At 38.2% G+C, this 21,903-nt stretch overlaps 1 protein-coding gene across 11 annotated transcripts in view; it reads right to left on the bottom strand.

The window, feature by feature from the left end:
* Positions 1-1,092: 1,092 nt before the first annotated feature.
* MCF2L (MCF.2 cell line derived transforming sequence like) overlaps positions 1,093-21,903 on the bottom strand; it is a 158,121-nt gene continuing 137,310 nt past the window's right edge. For 6 of the 11 annotated variants that reach the window (XM_071430640.1, XM_071430643.1, XM_071430646.1 and 3 more), the window contains 19 exons: positions 21,625-21,701; positions 20,518-20,584; positions 16,822-16,937; positions 15,721-15,790; positions 14,474-14,566; positions 14,232-14,324; positions 12,629-12,754; positions 11,774-11,995; positions 11,148-11,240; positions 10,617-10,695; positions 10,400-10,472; positions 9,464-9,579; positions 8,737-8,823; positions 7,844-7,903; positions 7,421-7,495; positions 4,425-4,552; positions 3,704-3,816; positions 3,469-3,572; positions 1,093-3,343 (listed from right to left, as the gene is read on the bottom strand). In XM_071430640.1, coding sequence (XP_071286741.1) covers positions 3,249-3,343; positions 3,469-3,572; positions 3,704-3,816; positions 4,425-4,552; positions 7,421-7,495; positions 7,844-7,903; positions 8,737-8,823; positions 9,464-9,579; positions 10,400-10,472; positions 10,617-10,695; positions 11,148-11,240; positions 11,774-11,995; positions 12,629-12,754; positions 14,232-14,324; positions 14,474-14,566; positions 15,721-15,790; positions 16,822-16,937; positions 20,518-20,584; positions 21,625-21,701 — 1,887 coding nt within the window. In that variant the 3' untranslated portion in view covers positions 1,093-3,248. The remainder of the gene's footprint in view (positions 3,344-3,468; positions 3,573-3,703; positions 3,817-4,424; positions 4,553-7,420; positions 7,496-7,843; positions 7,904-8,736; positions 8,824-9,463; positions 9,580-10,399; positions 10,473-10,616; positions 10,696-11,147; positions 11,241-11,773; positions 11,996-12,628; positions 12,755-14,231; positions 14,325-14,473; positions 14,567-15,720; positions 15,791-16,821; positions 16,938-20,517; positions 20,585-21,624; positions 21,702-21,903) is intronic. The other 5 variants (XM_071430647.1, XM_071430649.1, XM_071430641.1 and 2 more) reach the window with 4 other exon arrangements.

Genomic DNA, 21,903 nt, shown 5'->3' with positions numbered 1-21,903 from the left:
ACCCCTGAATTTGGGTAGCTTCATCATACCAGGCAGATCTGGTTCTTGCGACCCACATCTAGGGAGGCTGCTAATTCTGGGGACTTGTGTGGAAATAGAGGAGTTCATAGTAACATCTAACACATCACTGAGAGGGGGAATGGGAGTTCCTGTCATTTTGAGTTAGGTGATGTAAATGAGTTATGGTACAACTTCCTCGGTTTTGCTCAATGGCAACATCTGTGCAGGGTGGAGGAAATGTTTTGTATTCCAGCTAGCAAACTGCTTCTGTATCTATGAAACAGTTTGTGCCCCGACTTTGAGAGAGTGATCTAAGAAACCAATCATTATTAGGTTTTTATATGGAAAACCCTTTCGTTTTACTCTATACTAAGGTACATTTGGGCTGGAATTCTTTCATTCTTTTCTCAAAAAGGCTGGACCTCCTCTTGCTCAGAAAAGTAGGACTACCTATTACAGAGGGAGCTGTTATGATGACAAGATCAAGACTAAACAAAAAGCAATCAAGTCTCAGTAAAACACCATGACTGGATTGTGTAATGCACATGGCCAACAGCTCAGCCCAAATCACTCCAGTGAGTATGAAATTCACCTGGCATGGCATGGTGGTGCCTAAAGTCATCAATCACTGCATGGACAAGCATGTTCCTCTTCAGATGCAGCAAGGGTGAACGTGGTGTCTTGTTTCTCACCCAGCCACGTCCAGATGCAGACCTCTAACTTGCTCTGCTAGTACCAGAGGATCCATGGATACATGGCTTTCCTTGGGAAAACTCAACAATGATGTGCCTTCTTTCAGAAAAGGGTGTGTGGGAAAAAGGGAATCAATCCAATTATCTGGCACTGACTTTCATTTTTTATCCTCAGCCTGCAGACAGGTTTTAACTCCCTAGTGCCAGGCACATGATTCTAAGTGAGACATGACCACAAATGGTGTTTTTCTGAGATGGTGCCAGAATAAGCAGGCTGAGGATTTGAATACACAGACCTGGTTTTCTGTTCCAAATCCTAGAACCTCTCTCTGTTTTAATATGATACCCATAAAAACCTTTCAAGACTGTGAGACAAAATAAACCCCAGAGCATGTCTATATAAAGGCATTCAGCAAGAAACGCTGAAATTTATTCAAATTAATTACAGTAGAGACCTCTGACTTTGAACTTCTAATTCACAACAGCAGTAAAAAAGGAAATGGTGAAATGGGTTGTATTAAAGTGCAGTGATGTGGAAAAACCATTGAAATAACACAAATGAGGCTGCAGTGAGAAATGAAACAACAGTCTCATCCAAGCAATGACAGCAATATATAAGTAAATTATGTTACAGATAATTTACAAAATAACTTACATAGATGAAGAAAAGCTGAATCTCATGTTGCTACTCCATTGTTAAATATCAGACTAAATATTCCTGGTCAGCACAGTATTATATGGAATAATAAAAAAAAAGACCAGAGGATTTCCATATTGAAAAAGATGCCTGAAGTAAAACCCTGATCAGCATTTATATTGCAGTACTGCAAGAAAACTAAGTATTTATGAATTGTAAAGTGACACATTCAGCAGCATGAAGACTATAAATACATCTTTTACATTGATACATCATATCTACACACATATACATATCTACACAGGCAGATATATACACACAAGCACATACATGCACATGTATCTGTGCATACATTTATGTCTGTGTGTATATACATGCTTCAATTTGTGCTGACCGTGGCCAGCTGCATTTTGATTGCCTCTGGGGTAGGGTTGCTTCTGCATCATTCCAAGGAGTGTTTGTCATTTAATCTGAAGCCTCTAAAACATAAAATTCTGGCATAAAGAGAGAATTCAGGGCTCAGCCATCAGTGAGTCTGATGATTAACAACAGTTCCCATTGACATAATCTGCTGTGCTTAGTGCTTCTGAAAAGTTATGCTCTTCATGTCCCCATTATTTGAAAATAATTTGGTGCATGAATCAGTTAAAAACCTGTTTTCATAGAAGCAAAAATATTTGAGAGATGGACAGGAATGAATACAGTATTGTATATATGCACTTAGTTTTGTACTGTTTGTAAGGATGGTGTGCAAAGAATGTCTGACTATGTGAAAATTTACAACATTGGCTTGCATCATACCCTGAAAAATGGTAAATTTAGCATCACCCTTCCTTTAAAAAACTTTAAAATATTCATCTGTGATATAAATCTGACTCTTTATTTTTTTTTCTCCTGTGCTCCACTTCTATAGAAAAATTATGTAATTGGGTTTTTTTAATCTTTCAATTAATCTGGAACAAACACTGTGGACTAAAACTATGTTGGATTTCTAGCCCTCATAGGTTTGTTTGAAGGAAGGCTCTTGGCCCATAGTGCGGTTACAATAGTTTCCTCTGCCTGTAACTGCATGTTGTGAGAGCTGAAAGTAACCATGCAATTACTGTTTATTAAAAAATCATTTAGTGAATAAGAACATTAGTGTTTCATTGTGCACCTGCATAAGGAAAAATATACTACTGAATTGCCAAGGCTATGTAAACAGTGATCTCGGTAAAGAATTTGGTTGTGAGGCCAAACAAAAAAAAGGGCTATTCTATTGCACATGTCACTAAAATGTTGGAAGGGAAAAAGTAATAGTTTCTCTTGATGTTGCTGTGGCCAGTGAATTGGTCATGTCTGCATCCCAGCCTCTAGGGAGCAGAAGAATATCCTGAAAATCCAAGAGGAAAGGGAGGACCAAACCTCCCTCCTGGTTGCCATGGGAGTCCCATTCACTGCATTGACCGAGGTATGTCCTTGGAGAAAGGGTTTCTTGGGGAGAAGAAATTGTAAACTTGGATTTATTTTCCTCATACCTATCCTGTACAGTGATTGCTATGTTATTTGTTTAAAATGAGCATTTAGCATTGAACACATTTTGTTTGCTCACATTCAGATTCTGGCTGTTACATAAAGATACAGTTCTGTAGAAACCTGATCGTGTGTCAAGGAGAAAACACGCTTGATGCTAACAGCTCTTCAGAGCAGAAACCTCTACAAAATCCTATTTCAAATCATTTAACTTTTATTTACAACTTCACATTCCATGCACTTTTCATTGGGATCCTCTGGGAGAACCTGTAAAAGCCACCACTAAAAATACTCAGAGCTGGCAGCACAGTACTGGTGGTTCTCCAATGAAGTCCAATGTCCAGAACTCTGCAGTAAATTACAATCTCCAGATTTACCTTCCAGGGAGGTGGGATAATCATGTCATATTAGCCTTTAATGTCAGAGAAGCTGGTGCTACTGACATTGCAGCTATCACTGCAACTTGATGATGTGCTCAAATTGCTGGAGGCAGTGCCTGATTCTGGGAAAAGAAAGGTAGAGAAAAAACACACAAGAAAATATTATATAGTGGTTGTTTTTCATTACTTTCTTTGATAATAGGAATCTTCAAAGAGACAATCATCTCAGTTAAAATATATAGCCTACCAGAGCTGCTTAAAGATTGAGCTGATTTTGAGTTGCCTATGAGCATCAGCAGATTGCTTGCTGGAATCCAACCTTCTCTACCACTGCTCAGGTTCTTTACAAACCTAAAAAAAAATATATATAAAAAATTAGAAGTCAGACTTGTTCATTTGATGCCTTTGGAAGTTTTGCCCTAAACATCTGCCTTCTAAACACAGTTCTGCGTATAAAAATTTCCAAACACAGATCTGCGTACCAAAGTCCATCCTCCCCTTCACGAATCAGTTGAACTAGATCTCCACTTTTCACTGTAAATTCTTCAGAAACTCCTTTGTCATAATCAGTCACAACTGTATATTTACCAGGAGTCTAAATGCACACAAGAGGAAAGAAAACAAAATATTTCTGTTGAGTACTTTAAGGTATGTTGCAGCTTTTGTTATGTAATTATAATACTTTTCCCTTCTTCCCCATGTACCTATATGCTAAAGATGGTGAAAATATACATACTGGGGAATTAAAATTCTGCTGATTGATTACATGCAAATTCAATACATTAATTTTCATATCCTGGAAAACATTCAGTGAAATGTTCCCACTACAACAATTAATTCATATGGCTACAGAAAATAAAACCAAAAGAAGCAGAAAACCTGGCAAATGCACGCCATGGCATCTGTATGGAAGTCTATTGACATGGTCACTGAACCTGTTGTCACCTGATTGCTGCGTCATGGCACAGGCAGCCACGACTCGCTGGGCTGCAGGTGTGCAAAGGCACAGAGGGACCTCCAAGGTACAAACACCAGGCTGATTTGAGAGAAGGAGTTCTCTCCACTGCCCTGGGAACACTGCCCAGCTGAGCATTTCAAGGCAGACACTGTCCCTCCTGCAGCTTCCAAAGCACTCCTGTATCCCCCCTCACACACTGTGCTGGCAGCCCTTGCTCAGCTCCATAGGAAAGCATTCCTGGTTACCAGCTTGATCTCGCCTGCCCCTCCCGCTCCTTCTTCCTCCGCATCCGATGAATTCAGCGCTTCTTCGGCACTAGACCAGCCGTCATTTTCTTCGGATGCATCAAGAGAATGGGATGGTTTGGCCCAGCCTTGGGGAAGGAACAGCCAACAGTTAACTGAGCCACTGACTGGGAGAAATGTTCTCCCCACTGAAAAAAACTCAACATGAACAGGAGAAAAACTGACTCAGGGAGGTTATTACAGTCACTGGGTGAAATTCACTGCTGGCAAAAGCTGGCCTGCTTCCATCCAAGTAAGCAGAGTTGTGGAAATGCATTGACAGTGAATTTAGCCCTTTGGATTTATGTAAAGGGAAATTAATGGAGAGAATGCAAATTTCCAACTGAAAAGCAAATAAATAAAAATATTTGTATAATAAATATATGTTATACAAAGATAAACGAGGGATAGATAATCTTTTTTTCTTGGGAGGAAGCAGAAGACAGGAATATACACTTTTTGGGAAAAGGTTGAACAAACAGGGCAGGGTTGTCACCCAAAGCAACCTAACCAGCTTGCTGGAATAAGGGATAGATAAGCATTGTCTCCTTCACACTGTCAAAAAATTCCACACAAGTTACAAGCACTCTGTACTTCACCTGACAAGGCAGCCCAATATATAAGTCTTCAGGCTGACACAAAAAAAAGTGCTCTGAACTATCTTGGTGTTAAGTCACTGCACCAAACACCCCAACAACAATCTCCTGCCTGTCATTTACTGCTTTTTCTCTCTCAGGGTGAAGCATTTAATTTATTCATAAAGCTGAATCATATCCAGAGTGAACAAAATCCTCTTCCAAATTAGGTGCATTAGGTTTTATTAGTGGGATGTTTTACACCGAGTTCAGCAGCTGCTAATAAATGTGTTGAGCTTATAATGAAAAAAAGTCATAATAAAAGAGACAAGTATTTGTAAGCAAGATTTTGTTTCAAGCCAAATAGTAACAACAGTGAAATTCAATGAAAAGAATGAAAGGAAGAACAAACCTTCCATTTTATGTAACTATTAGTTGAATTGAGAAAGCACCAGCATTTTTGCTTTGCACTGCTCTTGAGACATTTGACACACAGCTGGTCATGCCAGTGCATTAGGAAAAATCTGAGCAGCATCAGAATAAAGCCAAAGAAATCATAGAAAGGAATCACACCCAGAGCACACCAAACAGAGTGGGACTTTTACCTTTCCTATGCTGCTGAGTGACCTGCACAAGATTGGAAGTACTGACCCATTTGGCCCTGTTGAGGGTTAAGAATGAACTTCTTTCTGTGAAGAAACTGAGTAATAAATTTCTGCTGTATTCCATGAAAATTTCCTTGGAATCTTACATCTTGTAGTTGGCTTGTTGGACAAAGCTGAAACCATTTCTGTTATTTCTAAGTTAGGAACAATGCAACAAAAAAATCCTTGTTTTCTCCTAATTGTTCCAAGCTCTCATTAGAAACAGTACCAATGGGTTGCACAGAAGAAAAAGAAAGTAAAATCACTCTAAGTGCCTGTAACCTCATAGTCACTGGGTAACAGCTTGGGTACATTTTGGGTAACAGCTCTTTTTCCTCAGCATCTTTCTTTTTTTATATTGTGCTGATGTGCTCAGAGCAGACTGGCCTGATCTTGCCATACCAAGGATACTCCTCCTGATACAAGCTGGCACTCTACAATTAACAAGTCTCTATAAAAGCCCATCTCCTGCTGGGAAGGGAGGTGGTCACTAATGGTAGAATTCACATTAGCAAACTATGGGACTGAAATGATGCATGTACATTTCATCTGTGTGTGTGTGTTCTCCAGGGTGGGACTACATCAGAGCTCCCTATAAAGGCAGGGAAGGTAGGAAAAGGGTAGACACTCCTGAGAAATGACAAGGTTGTTCAGAAATTATTTTAGATATAATGATGCCAGGGAAACCAAGAATTCATTAACTGCTTCTCTTCAGGAATAATCTAACAGGTTTCTTCAAAGAGCTATGATCAGCCTACAACATGTAATTCTGACACTAATTCATATTCCTTGAGCTCAGCATAAATCAGAGCAATACAGCAGTGAAAGGAAATGAATGGGGGCCATGAGCTCTGCTGTGGCCATCACCTGGCACAGTTTCATCCCAAAATGCCTGGGTCAGCTCCCTGCTTATCCCTCTTTGAGAGGAAGGAGAAGAGATAAAGTGCCAGAAAAGAGGTTGGAAAGGGCAAGACAGAAGGAGGAGTTAGTAGATGTTTTAAATTGATTTACTTGGTTTAGCAGTTTTTCATAAAGTAAAATGCTTCTTACTCTAGATGGGACAGAACACCAAACCAGATAAACCTGTTCCAAGGACACAATAATTTTACTGTAAATCAGCAATGATCTAGGACTCTCTACCTTGGAAAATTCCAGCATCTGAGGAAAAGGCCATAGAGCACACTTTTCTTTCAGACATTTTTGGGCCCTCAGGATTTCCATAGTCCCTGGAGATCTCTGAGTTTTGCCTGCTACCTGCAGAAGAATAACCTTGTAACTCTCATATGCACCCTTGTGGTGTTTCTGCACTTGTCTAGCCCAGCAATACACTGCCTGCTGCCCTGCAAGTGAATGGTGTTGCAGTTTCCCCAGCACAGCAGCTGAGCTTGCACCATTTCCACAGACAAGACAAGACACTTGGAAAACCATGGTGGCAGAGTAGCTGGAGAGCCCTATAATTCCATTAAACACAAGACTTCTGGCTCTCTCTTCAGCAACAGATCTCTTTCCCCCTGTCTTCTAAAAACTAGTTACCCACATGCTACTTTATTTAAACCAAGGTAAAACTTCAACCAGTTGTGCTATCAAAACCAGTATATATAGATCCACTTGGAAAAACATAGCTGATGTCAATACTCCTACACACAGCAGCATCACACAGGTATTCTCAGCACTCTGATGTAACAGATTACACGAGGGATATGTGAGTACTTGTGGAGTACAAGTGGCATCACTGTACCTCTTAAACCAAAAGGAGTTGGGTCACTCACTACTTCGTGCCGTTTGGCTTTTTTGTCAGGACTGGTAGGAGAAGCTGCAGGAGGATGAATAGGTAAAAAACACAGAAGAGAGATATTGAAGAACTGGAAAAAAGAGAATAGGTGGATTGCATGCTAAATACCTTTGAGTTTACACTGGAAAATAAGTGGATTTCTGTAATAATTTTTAGCTGTCACTGGTGCATGGCAGCAGAAGGAATTAACTATTTACAAGTAGATATTTGAAGATAAATGGAGAAATTTATTTTACAGTAATAGATGGAAATATATGTAAACTTTCCTAAATTGACTAGGCATCAACTGAATACAATTAACTTCAATTTCAGACAAACATTACCAAATTAAGCAATCATTTTTGTGTAAATCTAGTGCTACAGCAATACCTGGTCCTGTAAGAAGGATCATTGGCAATGTCTGGCTTTTAGCAGAAGGAGATGGAGTTTCTGTCAAGGCAAGCATGGGACATTAGTGCTCACCTCAATAGCATTAGATAAACCACCCTAGAGTGTCTCCAGAAAGAACTCAAAGGTAATTGGGTTTTAAACAGGCATTCTGACAGGGAAAAAAATACCATGCTCAAGTGCCATCACCTTAATGCATTTCAGACTGTTCAAAGACAGCTCTTCAAAGGAAGTAGTGACTGTACCAGTGAGATTACTTGGCAGGAGGAAGCAAGAAAAGTCACAAACACCTTTTGCCTGTTTTAGGAAAAAAGAGGCAAAGACCATTTCTGGAAGAAGAGGAAATTCTTACTTATATTTCTATCCAGCAAAACAACATTGTCAGACATATTCTGCTGTAGTTATTTATGCTTTGAGAATTTTGTTAGCAAGGATGCCAATAAAAAATCCTCTATAAAACCTTCACAGAATCACCTTGATTCCTTTTTGCCAAGTACAAGTGCATTTGGGGCAGATCCACTGAAGCTAGGAGCAGGCCAGGTGTCTGGTCAGAAGACAATTTCCTTCCTCTAGTTTTTCTACAGAAATGGGGCACTATAAACCTCATCCTTGGCCTTGACAGTGAGTGTGGAAACCACACTCCTTCTCTTGCCTCTCCATAGCCCCAGTTTTCCATAGCTGCATCTCCCCCTCCCACTCTGGAGCTGGCTTCCCTTGAAATCTCCCTGTCAGAGGCACCGACTAAGGAACCTAGCTTGACCTTGGAAGAACAAGCTAGTGTGCACACTGAAAACCTATCACACTACACACACACACAGGGTGATGCTTAATTACAGCCTTACACAGAAAACACTCTAGCCTTTTTTTGAAGTTACCTTTCTGACTTTTGAGGTTAGTAAAGCCCTGCAGCATAAAGCGCTTTTTTGACAGTACAGAGCATTCTGAGGTAGAGCTAGTGTTGTCTACAAAGGAAGAGAGAGAGACACAGAAAGAAAAGGGAGAAGGCCATGAAAAGATCAAGGCAAAAAGTCATTTGCAGCTATGCCAGGGAACCTGCTTGTTAGAATGAGAAGGGACAACTGAAAGTCCAGGTACAACGCAAGTGTCCAGTTGTTCTTGCTGTGCAAGGGCTTGTACTACCAGTGGTTCAATAAATAATTTCCATGATGGGAAAAAAAAATTAAAGAGAAAAAAAGAACAAAAAAATTCCCTCTTATGTCAAGTAATGCCAAGAATTTTTTTTCAGAGAAAGAGAACCCTTGAGAAGCTGGGCAGCTTTAAGAGAAGACCTACTGCAGACTTTGGCCTCGGAACAAAGAGTTCCCACCTGCCTTTGGCCACCATCCATTCAAGATGGCTTTGGGCCTGTCCACACCACACACTGGAGTGCAGAAATCAATCCCAAGCTGAGGGCAGATGGGACCAGCAGTACTTTGTGGGTGGGCTGCCCTAGGGCTGAAAACAGCAGATCCCTGCTGGTTCAGGAGTCCTGCTGGCTCCCCTGCACTACCATGGCTACTCTGCTGGTGGATCTGCCTGTGCATCTGCAGTGCAGGCATGCTCCTTGCAATTAAAGACCACAACATGTATGGGCAAACTCACCTTTGCCTTTCTCAGGATACTTTGGTGCTACTGGAGTGCCACAACCTTCTAGACTTGTGAGATCAGCTTTTTTCTCCTCCGTTTTTTTGGTATTTCTGATGTGGTTTCGTGAAGGACTGTTTATTACAAGAGAATGAAGACAATCAATCCAATCACAGGCTTTTACAAATCCAAAGTATCTGGGAAATTCTCCCTGACCAAAAAGTAGATGCATCAGAAATGCAGGGCAGAGAGTTACCAATATATATTTGAGCACACACCATATGGACATGAGCATATGGGCTTGTGGATAGGTATATAGCCACACATGTGAAAAACCAGACTGAGTAGCAGAGGATTAAAGGGAGGTGTCAGGCAAGGGCAGAACAACAGATGGGAACAGAAGAATATATAGGTTGGTATGTTGAAGGACAGAGAAAAGAAGAAAAAAGTTCACCCAGAAACTGGGACATTGGAGAAATTACACATTACTTCAGTTAAAAAAAAAAAATTGGAGTAAAAGAACAAGAGACAGAGAAAAGATACTGCTGTGAAAAGGACAAAAAAGAAGGCATCATGACATTGGAAAAGGAAGAAAAAGTAAAGAAAAAGAACAGTGAAGGAAGAAAAAAGCTGTTGCATCAAGCTCTCTTATCTGGACCATAATGTATATAATCAGCTACTCAACAAGCAGACACATAATACCACCAGGATTTTGGCTGGTGCAGAAAATGACATTTTTGTGGCATTCTCTATCAACTGGCAAAACACATGCCACTGCTGCTCAGTTTAACAGTTCTGGAGATGTATAAACTCCAGGCTTTACAGCTTTATAGTAGGAAGAGAACTAAACCAAAACCCTAAAACACAAAGACCAGTATAAAGGGGTAGGAGCAATGAAGAGCTGAAAATCATATGTATTAGTATATTCACAATATGATGTGACAACACACTTACCTCGCACAAGATGATGCTGGTAGTGGTAGAGGTAAGCTCTGTGTTTGTTCTAGTGTCCTGTGCTGACTAGCTTCTGAAATGGAGGAAAGAAAAAGAACTATTAAAATCAATTTGTGTCCTACAAGAGGAAGATCTACAGAGCAGGATCTGAAGATCAAAGAAAAAATAGATTTTAAAAAATTGACAAATAAAGAAGAGAATCTCCAAAGTGTTTTACCTCTGCATGCCTGCAGTTGACTTGTTAGCACTTTTCTTATTTCATTTACCCAAGTAGCTTTAACTTCAGGGGTTGGAGCCTACCCAAAAATAAATACAATCAGCCATCAAGCACAGAATAGTTATTACACAAATAGTTACATGCCAAAGCATAGCCTCAGAGAAATTATTCAAGAGGGACAGACAAAGCTCCCTCTCCAGTGCTTCTGTGACCAGAAACTGGAACAGGCTGAGGCAGAGGCTGTGCTGCAGTCAAACCCCATCTCCCAAGCCATCCACTACTCCAGTGACAGCCATAGTAATGGTGTATACAATTTCCTCTATGGACATTGCAAGATGTGATTATTTTTCCCCCACAAGTCTCTTTCCATTGAAATATGATTTAGGTTTTCTTTCTTTTCTCTACATTTCCTTCATCACACTCTATTAGTGATATAACAGGAAAAGAAACCTCCAGATCTTCTTAGGACTAGGTCCTGTTCCCTTTCTCTCTATCTTTTTTATTTTTTGAATGTAGGGACGTGTCATTTACCTGTACAATGTAAACTTCTTCCCGTGCATTATACCAGATTTCAAATTTTTTTGCATCACCTTTGACATTTTCTGTTATTCCAACTGCAGCCATCTGGAAGCAAAGAGAACAGAAGCTGACCTACTGCATTGCAATTATGTTAAAAACAGAAGAGGGAAGCTACTGGTATTCTGTGGTACCTTATTTCTGAAAAGGAAAACCCCATCTGGCTTCTTGCACAAGGAAAAGAATAGTTAACAATTTGTGGTCTGTGTATTGGAGACAAGAGATTTGGTGCTTTGTATCAGCCTGGCTACCTTGGAGGGAAGAAGGGTTTAGGTACAATAGATTGAGACTGACTTGTAAAATGTTGCTTTTAAAATCCAGACCAACAAACCCTTCATGATTTTTACATTATGTTTTGATGTTATGATTTTTCCCTATGTTTTCTGTGTGATTAATGCAACTGCCATTCAGCTGGACAGACAGCAACACAAAACAACACAGACCTGCAGCACCAGTCAGGTTTGTCTGAAGGAGTGAAGTTCCCAGTACAATGCTGCAACACAGGTTTGCAGATACAACTAGAATATTACTGCAGGCTAAGCCCTCAGTACCCTGACCATCAGGACTGATCAGTGTCTTACATTTAAGGAGTGTTTGTAGCTATAAGAAGGTGCTTTCTCATATCCCTCTCCATTTTCTTCTCGCTTCTTACAGAACAGCACTGCTTTCTCATGGAGGAAGAGGTGTCGCTGCATTGGCTTGAAGCGTGCCAAATCCTTCACCTTTGTGTGACCCTTTTTATGATCAGTCCAGACATTGAAGGATCCCTGCATTAAAAGCTTGCCCAGCTCATTCAGGTTTCCCTGGAACAAAAAAAAAAAAAACAAAAAAAAAAACAAAAACAGTGATATTTGTAACTACAGAGATAACATCAGATTTCAATACAGACTCTGAACAGGTATTTAGAAGTCTGTTGCTCCCAATAATCTCTCATCTCAGTGTTTATGTTGGATTTGGAAATGCAATGAAATCAGTGTTGAATTTCTCCATATAATTTTCACTGGCCATCACTGCTCAGGCAGGATTTTACAGTCAAGAGTACCAGTAGCAGAGGCACAGAGAACTACACTGTGAGGGAGGGAAGCAAAATACATGCTTTGTTTGGTTCTTCCCCCCTTCCCCTCTGCTCCAAATCTGCTTATGTATTGTTTTGGGTTTTGTTATTTTTTTTGGGAACTGAAAGTTTTGGGTGTAGTTTTTCACAAAGATCAAAGAAAAAAACAACTTAGACAAAGGAAAATATTAGTCATAGCAGGAAAACTTCAAAAGAGTATAAAGAGATCCCTTTCCTATTATTTTCATTACACAATTAAGTTTAAAGGCATGTTTTGTAAAACACTCTTCTCATTATTAGTACACAGTATAGGGCATGCTGTACATATAGCTAAAAAATAAATGAAAATAAAGTTAAAAGTAAGTAAAATACTGCTACTCACATCATAGCCTGTAATGGCTATCTGGTGCATAGAATCATTAACTGCTTTAAGAATGCCCAGGATAGATGTTAGTGCTTCCTGAAGATCTTCAGCACCTTCACAGTTCTTACTGTACTTCAGCATTTCCTGAGTGCAAGGGAATGACAACACATTTACCTAGCTTTTGAAACAGTAGCAACTAGGAATGTCCAAATTTTAACACTGAATTTTAGACACTGGGGGTTGGAATGAGAGGATCATTAAGGTCCCTTCCAACCAAAACTATTCTATGATTCTGTGAATTTAAAGTTAGCAAAGTGAGCTTTATACCATATAATCTAGGTAGTTCAATAGTGGCTGGAACTCAATAGATCCTGAAGATTTACTTCTCATTTCTTCTGCTTATTAGCCAAATATATTTTGTTCATCTACAGGTTTTGTAAGCTGTATGTAAGAACTTTACAAGACTAACTTTGCAAACGTCATTTTCATCACAATTGCAAAAAAAACCAAAAAACCAAAACCAAGCCAACAATCCTCTAACAAAAAGGATTGTTAGAGCATCAACAGGCTGATTTCCATACACACATTCTTATTTAGTCTTTAGTACGCTACAGGTGAAACTCATTGTTTAGTACAGCCCAAATTTCATTTGTTACTTTTCAAAACAAATTTCAAAACATAGTCAAATTTCATTTACTCTTTTAATTATGGCAAGGCCTATCGTGCTAGTAACAGATTTAAACTTACTGCACTGGGTATTGTCTACACATTTAAAAAGGAATCCCTTCTCTAAAGGGATTATTGGTGAAGGTGAAGCAGCATCTTCCAATTTGATACAGATAAACACAGCAGCAAGTTCATGTGGAATTCCTCTGACTTCACAGTATGAGAATAAGAATTTACTCATGGATTGTAGGAAGTTATTTTAAGTAAAAAACCTTTATAAGTCTCCTCTTTTTACACAAGACTAAAGTAATTAATTCTTTAAAGGCTGTTAACAGCTCAGTTTTAACTCCAGAGTAAATCTGGTTTGAGGTGAATTTTTGAGCTACTGTTAAATACAAGAATTGTAACATGTCTTTGTGAGAAATATTTCTTATTTCAAATATGGCAAAATGATATATAATACTTTAAATAAATTTATGGTAGTATATTGCTGTTATTTTGCTCTCTCAGTATAGCATATTTAAGTGAGTCACAACAGCATCCTTCATACAAACACCATACAGTGCTCACTCTCAAGTGCATTTCCTAGAGTACAGCAAGGCAAGTTCCTGCAATACGGGTGGAGTGACTATAATTGAAGTCCTTCAGATACTCTGTCATCTTTGTTTCAAGGTTTTCTTGGACCTTCTGTTTTCCCCTCATCAACTTTCCACCTTCTTTTCAGCTGCAATCTAAGGGCAAAGGTAGTTACACAAGATGTCTCTGTGCAATGTTTGCTTATTAGAAGTTTTTTGACTGAAAGAAAAAAGAACTGAGCTGAAGACTGATGAACAGAGATTTGTGTGTTTCCATTTCTGCTCATTAACTCTTAGGTTTCCCTCCAGCAGGATGAGAGAAGCAGCATTCAAAAGAAATGCACAAAATGTGCTTAGCATTATAGTTTAGTAATACTTACCTTCAGCAATAATTGGTATTTGGTTATTCTTTGAACAGGTTTCAGCAAGTATGAGTCCAAACTGAGCTTGTGGTCGAGTTTCCTTTGACATTCCTGTAATCAGTGTTGGATTTCATCAGGACACTAATCAGTATTTGTGCTATTTGCTCTTGAGAAGGTTCAGTAAAAATAAACTAAACAAAAAACCCCAGACCCCAACAAAACCAAAGCCACCATTATTTTAGGGATTCAAGCAAGCATACCTGGAAAAATACAGAGTCTGAAAACTGCCTCCACAAACTTTCAGATCGAGGTTTATTTTGACAGTATTTCTCATAAATCTGGAAGTCTTCCATCTGGAATTGGGGAGACAAGCAAAAAGTTCATGAATTCTTGTGACTTTAATAGACAAAGTTCATAACAATTTTTTTCATTTTCAATAATGCTGTGAAAGAATCCACCACCACCAAAAACTGAATCATTGTTTTTTGCTTAGGATGCCTCAAGGAATTGCAAAATCACTGATTTTGTAATGGCTACTAATTTACAAAATAAAACACTCCTGTTAATTTTTGCTTCAGTTGAATGTTAAACACATTATGAAGAAGCATATGTTATATTTACAAATATATTTCTACTACAATATGAAACATATCTCTGTGTGTGCCCAGCCATGAGACCCACTGTGTAGATTTTTTAAAAGACTTTGTCCTTTTCCTTTACTTTCTTTTCACAAATGTGTTTTTCACTGGGAGTCACGCTAAGGTAAATGAAGCACCTTGCTCCCCCTTATTACTTCAAAAATTAAATAGCATGACTTCAGCACTTGCTGAAAGCAAAAGGAAATAAAGACTGTTGAAAATGTTGTAGTAACCACAGATGTAAAGGAAAGACAAGGCAGGAAATCATCAGGCACAGAAGCACCTCCATCCCTCAGTTTCAGGAAACACCATCTCCATGGATGTAGGCAGTAAACAGAAGGGAGAGGGATGGCTCCTCCCAGGAGCTTTAGAGCATCAATAGGCTGATTTCCATACACACATTCTTATTTAGTCTTTAGTACACTACAGGTGAAACTCATTGTTTAGTACATCCCCAATTAAAAAAAAAGTTTATTTTTGTCATAGACTTCTATTTTTGGAACAAAATGTCTTGGACTTACTCTGTTGAGGTGTACTCTTTAAAGAAAAAGAACAAAACAAGAATCCACTAAAGAAATCTAACCAAGTAAAACCAACCATTTATAGTGATGTGAGACAATGCAGTGCATGACTCCTCATCATGCTTTCCTGACTGACACTTTAAAAAAGCAGTTTTGTTTTAACAAAATGGTAGTTTTTCCCAACAAAATCAATTGTGCTGCACAGGGGAAAATATCTGTAACTCTCAAATAACATCCACATTCTCAACCTATTACATGCTCAGGACAAACAAAGGGGATGTGGTGGTAACTGCTACATGAGCCCTAAAGAGGTTTGTGAATGCAGTGCCAGCAAAAGGCCCCACATACCTGGTCCAGAAAGCACCTTCCTACGAGTTCTGGGTATTCCACATAGGTTTCTAGTTCTCTCAAGAATATCCTATGAGAAAGAAAATATTCTTAGAGCACACATTAGGAAAGCTGTTATAATGTTCACAGTTTTGCAATTAGTTTTCTAAACTTTTGGAAACAGAGTTGTGATGCTACAAAGTCAAACATAATTCTTCTAGATTGTGTACTTTAAAGGGGATAGCAAATTAAAACAAATATTCTGACCAATTTCTTTCAGCTTACTGTTGCTGCAACTGAAATCAAATACAGGGTTGGAGAAGGAAGGGGGATTTAATTTCCCTTCCTTATGTATTCAGCAGCAGGATTTGTACAGTTTAAAGTGTTTGGGTTTTGCTTCCAAATACTACCAAACACCACATACCAAACAACCCAAAAACCACCTTCCCAAAACTAAAATAAACCCAAAACACATGCACACACACACACAAAAAAAATCAGTGACAAAAATTCATTCTAGTTTTGCCTGAATAAGAAACAACTACTTAATATGCTTAACTCCTCTTGAAAATCAATTTCCCTTTCCTATGAATTTAAATATTTTCCTATGAAGAAATACGTCTCTAGCAGCAAGGATTCAGACTTCAGAGAGGTCACTCAATATATATTTTAATATATATAAATAAATATGGTTTTATATATTAATTTTATATATTATTTAATACATCCATAGAAATATAAAATTAATCACTCTCAATCAGATGGAAGAGTTGAGAATGTGTGATTTAGAACCATAATTCACTTTCCATAGCAAAAGTAATAAAAAAAAGAAACTCAAATAAAACCTACTTTAATTATCTTGTAACCAGATCCAAATATCTTGCTTCAGAAAGATGACCACAATGCAAAATTCTACCTGTGTGTTGCATGTATGCAGTTTCACACAGCTTTGCTCATCTTCTATAGATATTTTGCTTTTCCTCTTCTAAGCAATACAATGTTGCCATGCCATATAGACAAGTAGAACTCTGTAAGGATCTTTTAGCAATCTAAGGCAAATTAAAATACAAAGTAAAGAATCTCATCCAAATGCTGTTCTTAGAACCGAATGCAAATCCTCACCTGTTGTGAAAGTGATAAATTTCTTCCATATTCCCAAACAAGATATCTTTCTTATTTTGCAGTTCTGGTGGAATGAGATGAGCCATTAAGGGGTTGTCCATCTCTGCAGCATAACCCTGCAACACAGGAGAGAGGCACAATTATTATCTCCCTTTGCTTGCAGTACTTCTCTCTCTAACAAGGCAGTTTGTCTTCAGGCTGACAGACAGACAAGAAAGAGCTCAGTATTAATCATGAAGAAGTATTAATCAGTATTAATCATGAAAGAAGAATACAAATTCTGTTTTCCCATCACCCCACTCGGACACACACAGAGTCTTTAGGAAGACACTTGAGTAAATCCTGCAATTCTAGATAAGTGAGGATGAAACAAAGTTTGCAATCATTTTCACCAACTAAAGGCTCTACATTCCTACACTGCTTACAAATTACAGCTCATACTTTTTTTGCTAAGACTTTACACATCTGAATTTAGAGTCACAATTCCAGTACACACAGAAACCTTCATGCCTGTCTTAGCCATTGCTATGAAGGAATAAGCTGACTGTAGTTATTTCTGCAGGTAACAGACACCATTAAGCTAAAAATCTTCCATTTGCTTCAGTACCTAAAGGAGTAGCTTTAGATTCCCACATCCTCCACTTGTCATGTAAGCACACTGACAACATTCTCTTGTCTGTTTATCTGGCACAGAAAAGGACACAAGTGGCTTTAGTCCAGGACTGTTCTCCTTTGGCCCTGAGGTCACTAATCTGCCTTCTCTCAAAACACTGAAAAACCCTAAATAGAAAACCAGTCCCAACCAGTCAACCAGAAAAATGGCAGGAATTATCTAACACCTGCATTATAAGCAGATTCCTTAATATAAATAAATTTCTTAGCATACTGGCATTGAAGGACGATGAGTCTATCTTCTTTAGATTTGGATTAGATTTCTATCTCTTGTGGTTTGTGGTTTTGTTCATTTTTTAAATTTTTTAAACACAAGGTGATCCTTGCATTAAGGCACATTGATTATAATAAGCCACACCAAACAAGCAAACCAAATAATTAAAAGAAAAGGTAAGTAAAAGTGCACCTACAATTAAGATTTTCAACATTCTCAACATGTGGTCCAAACTACAGTAAGTAGAAGAAGTAGCTGGTAAAGCCAGCTAACCTGAAGAATTCAAGCCTTTGGATAAGACAGAATTATTTTTTTTAAAAGAACAATCAGCCCTTTTAAAGTCTGGGTATTTTTTCCTCAAACACCACACACACACCAAAAAAAAAAAAAGACAACAACAACAACAAAAAAACCCACACAAACAAATAAAAAATCAACCCCAAAAAAACCCCCTCCCAGTGGTATAGGCAAAGTCAATGGATCGCATAAAGAGCTAAGCATTGGTTTCTTTCTCATATTTTTCCTGCCCCCAAGCAGGAAAATGCAGAGTCTGAAAAAAAGAGAGTGGAATAAATAAATTAGGAAAATTCTACAGCCTTAAAAATTTTTTTAAATTTCGATAAAATGGAGTTAAATTTTTTTACTAGGAAAATAACTACTGCAGCCACCAAGAAGAGCTCTTTGGATGAAGAGCTCCACAAAGAGAATGATTTCCACTTTAAGTCAAGATGATATCAAACATAACAGCACAGCCAGCACTGGCAAAAAGGAGTACTGAATTAGCACAGGTGAAAGGAAGCCTGACAGAGTTCATTACTTTCAAATTTTGAAGGAACAAAAGCTTGAAATACATACATTGACAAGAAGTTTTAGTAATTTTTTTCACTTTAGGCTGATATACTTTTAAAATTTATTATAAAAAGCTTCATGTTTTAGTACCTATGCAGTAGTTGTGTTTTAAGAAAAGAGAGGGAGAGCTACTTAATGCAGCCACAGAGATTATTTAATCTTACTTAGATTATTTAATCTTACTTTAAAAATGTTTAAGGCATTGCTTAGTCTTTCATCTGAAAGCTGCTCTAAAACCATACAAGTAAGTGGAAAAAAGGGTAGAATTCAATACCTAAAAATAGACTAGACCAGTATTCTTCTCCCAGTAAAGATTATTCACAGACTGAAGTGGGGTGATCATGGTTATTAATGAAAGAAAATGTATTGATCATGGATAAGCTATAGCAGTTTCCAAATAATCAATCTTGGGAAACTACCTTGCTTTTTTCCTATTGGAATCCTTGGCAGACAGAAAATGCATGGCAAACAAACAGGACATAATAAGAGTAGACACTATCTCTACAAAGGAATACCAGGTTATTTTACATGAAAAATTGAAAGATTAATAGAATAGGAGAAACAAAGGGAATGGGAGAACAGCCAGAACTATGGACTAATAACTAGAATTCTTCAAAAGCTGGAAGCCTGCCACTGAGCCATACCTCAGCAAGTGTCTGACCCAGAATTACTGCTGGCACTCCCAACCACCCTGTTTCAAGCTAGGGGGATACCAAACTGCAAGGAGGCACAGAGAGGTGTGCCTGGCACTGAGTACTGAAGTGTCACTCACAGTGGCACAAAACCAAGACACTTGGCCTAGGAAGACAAGAGTTGCACTGCACTCTATGGAAAACAAGAGTAATACAATGGGAATATAAAGATGCTCCAGTAGCAGCAGTAAGGACCAAAAATCCCCAAACTATTCAAATCATGATTTTATGAATAGACCTGTACAGATGCATTGCATACAAAAGCAGAGGATAAAGTGATAGTTACGGCCCACTCCAAACTGACCTGGGTTTATCACATGTCAGATGTGACCATGCTGCTGTAATCAACACTTCCAGCACTTGGACTGAACACAGGATGTAAATGCTGTGGGAAGCTCAGCACAAACTAGCAAAACCAAGACCAGAGTCCAAAACCCTCATACACTACTCTTACTTGAAGGTATGTACTCAGAAGTTATTAGTCCTAGTCCATAACTTTTGACAGTTCCTATTTAGGAGTTTAACATTGATATGGACACCAAGAATACCCACTTGTCTCAACTCTAGTTCATCCTGATCAAATTATTCAGCCATAGTTACCTGCAACTTCATCATTCCCTGAAATCAAACTGGATTACAGGAAAATAACACATCCATAGCTGAAGACTTGAACTTGAGGAAAAAAGAATACTGCAGTGTATTTCTACAAGCAACTCAGCAGTGCTGCAATCATGCCTCCATAAGTGTGGAGCAAAGGGAGCATCTTTGCTTCCTTGATAATTTCAAATGGAGATTTTATTACAAGGCATTCTGTTCCCACAGTTGTACCCAAGACATGTGGAAGATAACTTAAAGATATGCAAAGAAAGATGTAAGAAACAACTTTTCTCCTCTGACACAGGAGCCTCTTGACACAGATTCATGTTCCTGTGTGACACATGACCTTCCTGGAACTGACCCAAGACTCTGGAAAGAACTTTTTCAGGAATTAATGATCATTACAAATCTCACTATGATTCCACCTAAATACTAAGGCACATCTTATTTTCTGCTCAATTTTATTTTCTAACACAAAATCCTAGTTGTATGGCTATTTCTAGGAAAAAATCACATATTGCTGCCTCCTTGAAAATATGATGAGAAAGGAAAAATGTAATGAACACATTGCTTGATAAAACAAACAGAGGCTTTATGGTGGTAAGGAAAACATAAGAGAATCCATGAAATGCAAGAGATTCACTAACATCCAGAGAGAAACTTAGCCTTTACCTCAAGAACACAGAGAAGTTCTTCCACATATGCTCGTTCAGTCTCGATAAGTTCATTCATTACATGCCTGTGGACAAAAGAACGATAGTTAAGGTGGGCCTATTCACTTATGTAAAGCGATAAGGCAACATTAATTTTGTCTGTTTTTCTTCTTTACTTTGGACAATAAAAAAACTGTTTCCAGGTAATGGAAAATGTGATGTTCCATGGATATTCCTGTCATTACTTTATATATCCTTATTGAGAGATAAGTATTTAAAAAAATTTTTAAATTTTTGAAAATCTGTTTGAACAGGAAAACATAAAATCTAGCAGTTTCAGTGCTGTAGTAACTGAACTGAAGCAGTAATGTGTTTTATCATTGTATGTATAAAGTCTGGTTATACTGTGTTTGCAATTACTGCAGGAGCTGGAGTTGGAGCTGCATAGAATTATCAAACAGACTTAAAGCTACACTGGTAATTTTAAATTAGAGACATTTAGGGCACCCTATAAATATCTTGATGATGCTTTAATATCTGTAATGATCAAGCATTGAATCATACTTCCCCCCAAACTCCTTCCCTTGTGATTTTGTGTGGTGTAACAGAAGGTTATAGCAGTAAACAGACCATATAAGCAGCCAGTTTACAAGTAAAAATGCAAGGTCTGCTATAGGCATGCAGGTGGTACTAAGTAATTTCTTTAACATATTTCATGCTGTTCAGTTTTTATAAAAGTGGTTTTTGATAACACATATCAAAACTAAAAAGGACTAAAAAGAGTCCAATAAAAAGACAAAGTCCCAAAGCACGGAGACCAAATCCTTCAATAGACTTACAGGGGATTTATTACTCAAAACTGTTTAATCTCTGAAATAAAAATATGTAGTTGTCCTGCCATATCATCACCTCACTGCAGCAAAGGTAGACTCCGGTACTACCCAAACTCTAAATAATGCTGCAGACAGAAATGTCTTCCTCTGTGCACAGAGCATAGCCAATGCATTTCAAAAGTCACTGAGGGTTATTTCAGAGAAATATACTTGTTTTATCAAATCCTTAGTCAGGCTTTGCTGGAACCAAATCAGAGAAAATCCACACTTTTTGCTTATCAAAATATACTTACTGTCGTAACACAGCTAGGTTTTCTTCATCATCCATTGTAGATCCTCCTCTGCTTTGATGGAGTTCAGTCGTTTCACTCTAAAGAAGGAAACAAATAAACAATGAAAAAAATAATTATGGCATCACAGGAAAAAACACTTTACAATACAGAACTTTGTGCTCAGCACTTTTCACTAGAAAGACTGTACTCCACTAAAAATTAAGGCAGTTTGCAAGAATGCTGTGAAAAAAATTCAAGTCACCCTGAAGGTCTTGAAGCACACAATATTTGGATGTGAAA

Source organism: Agelaius tricolor, unplaced genomic scaffold (assembly GCF_023055355.1).
Source record: "Agelaius tricolor isolate 1412-34295 unplaced genomic scaffold, bAgeTri1.0.p SCAF_7, whole genome shotgun sequence".
Taxonomy (NCBI): Eukaryota; Metazoa; Chordata; class Aves; order Passeriformes; family Icteridae; genus Agelaius; species Agelaius tricolor.
The sequence above is the reverse complement of the archived record's forward strand: the minus strand, read 5'-3'. Positions and strand labels throughout refer to the sequence as shown.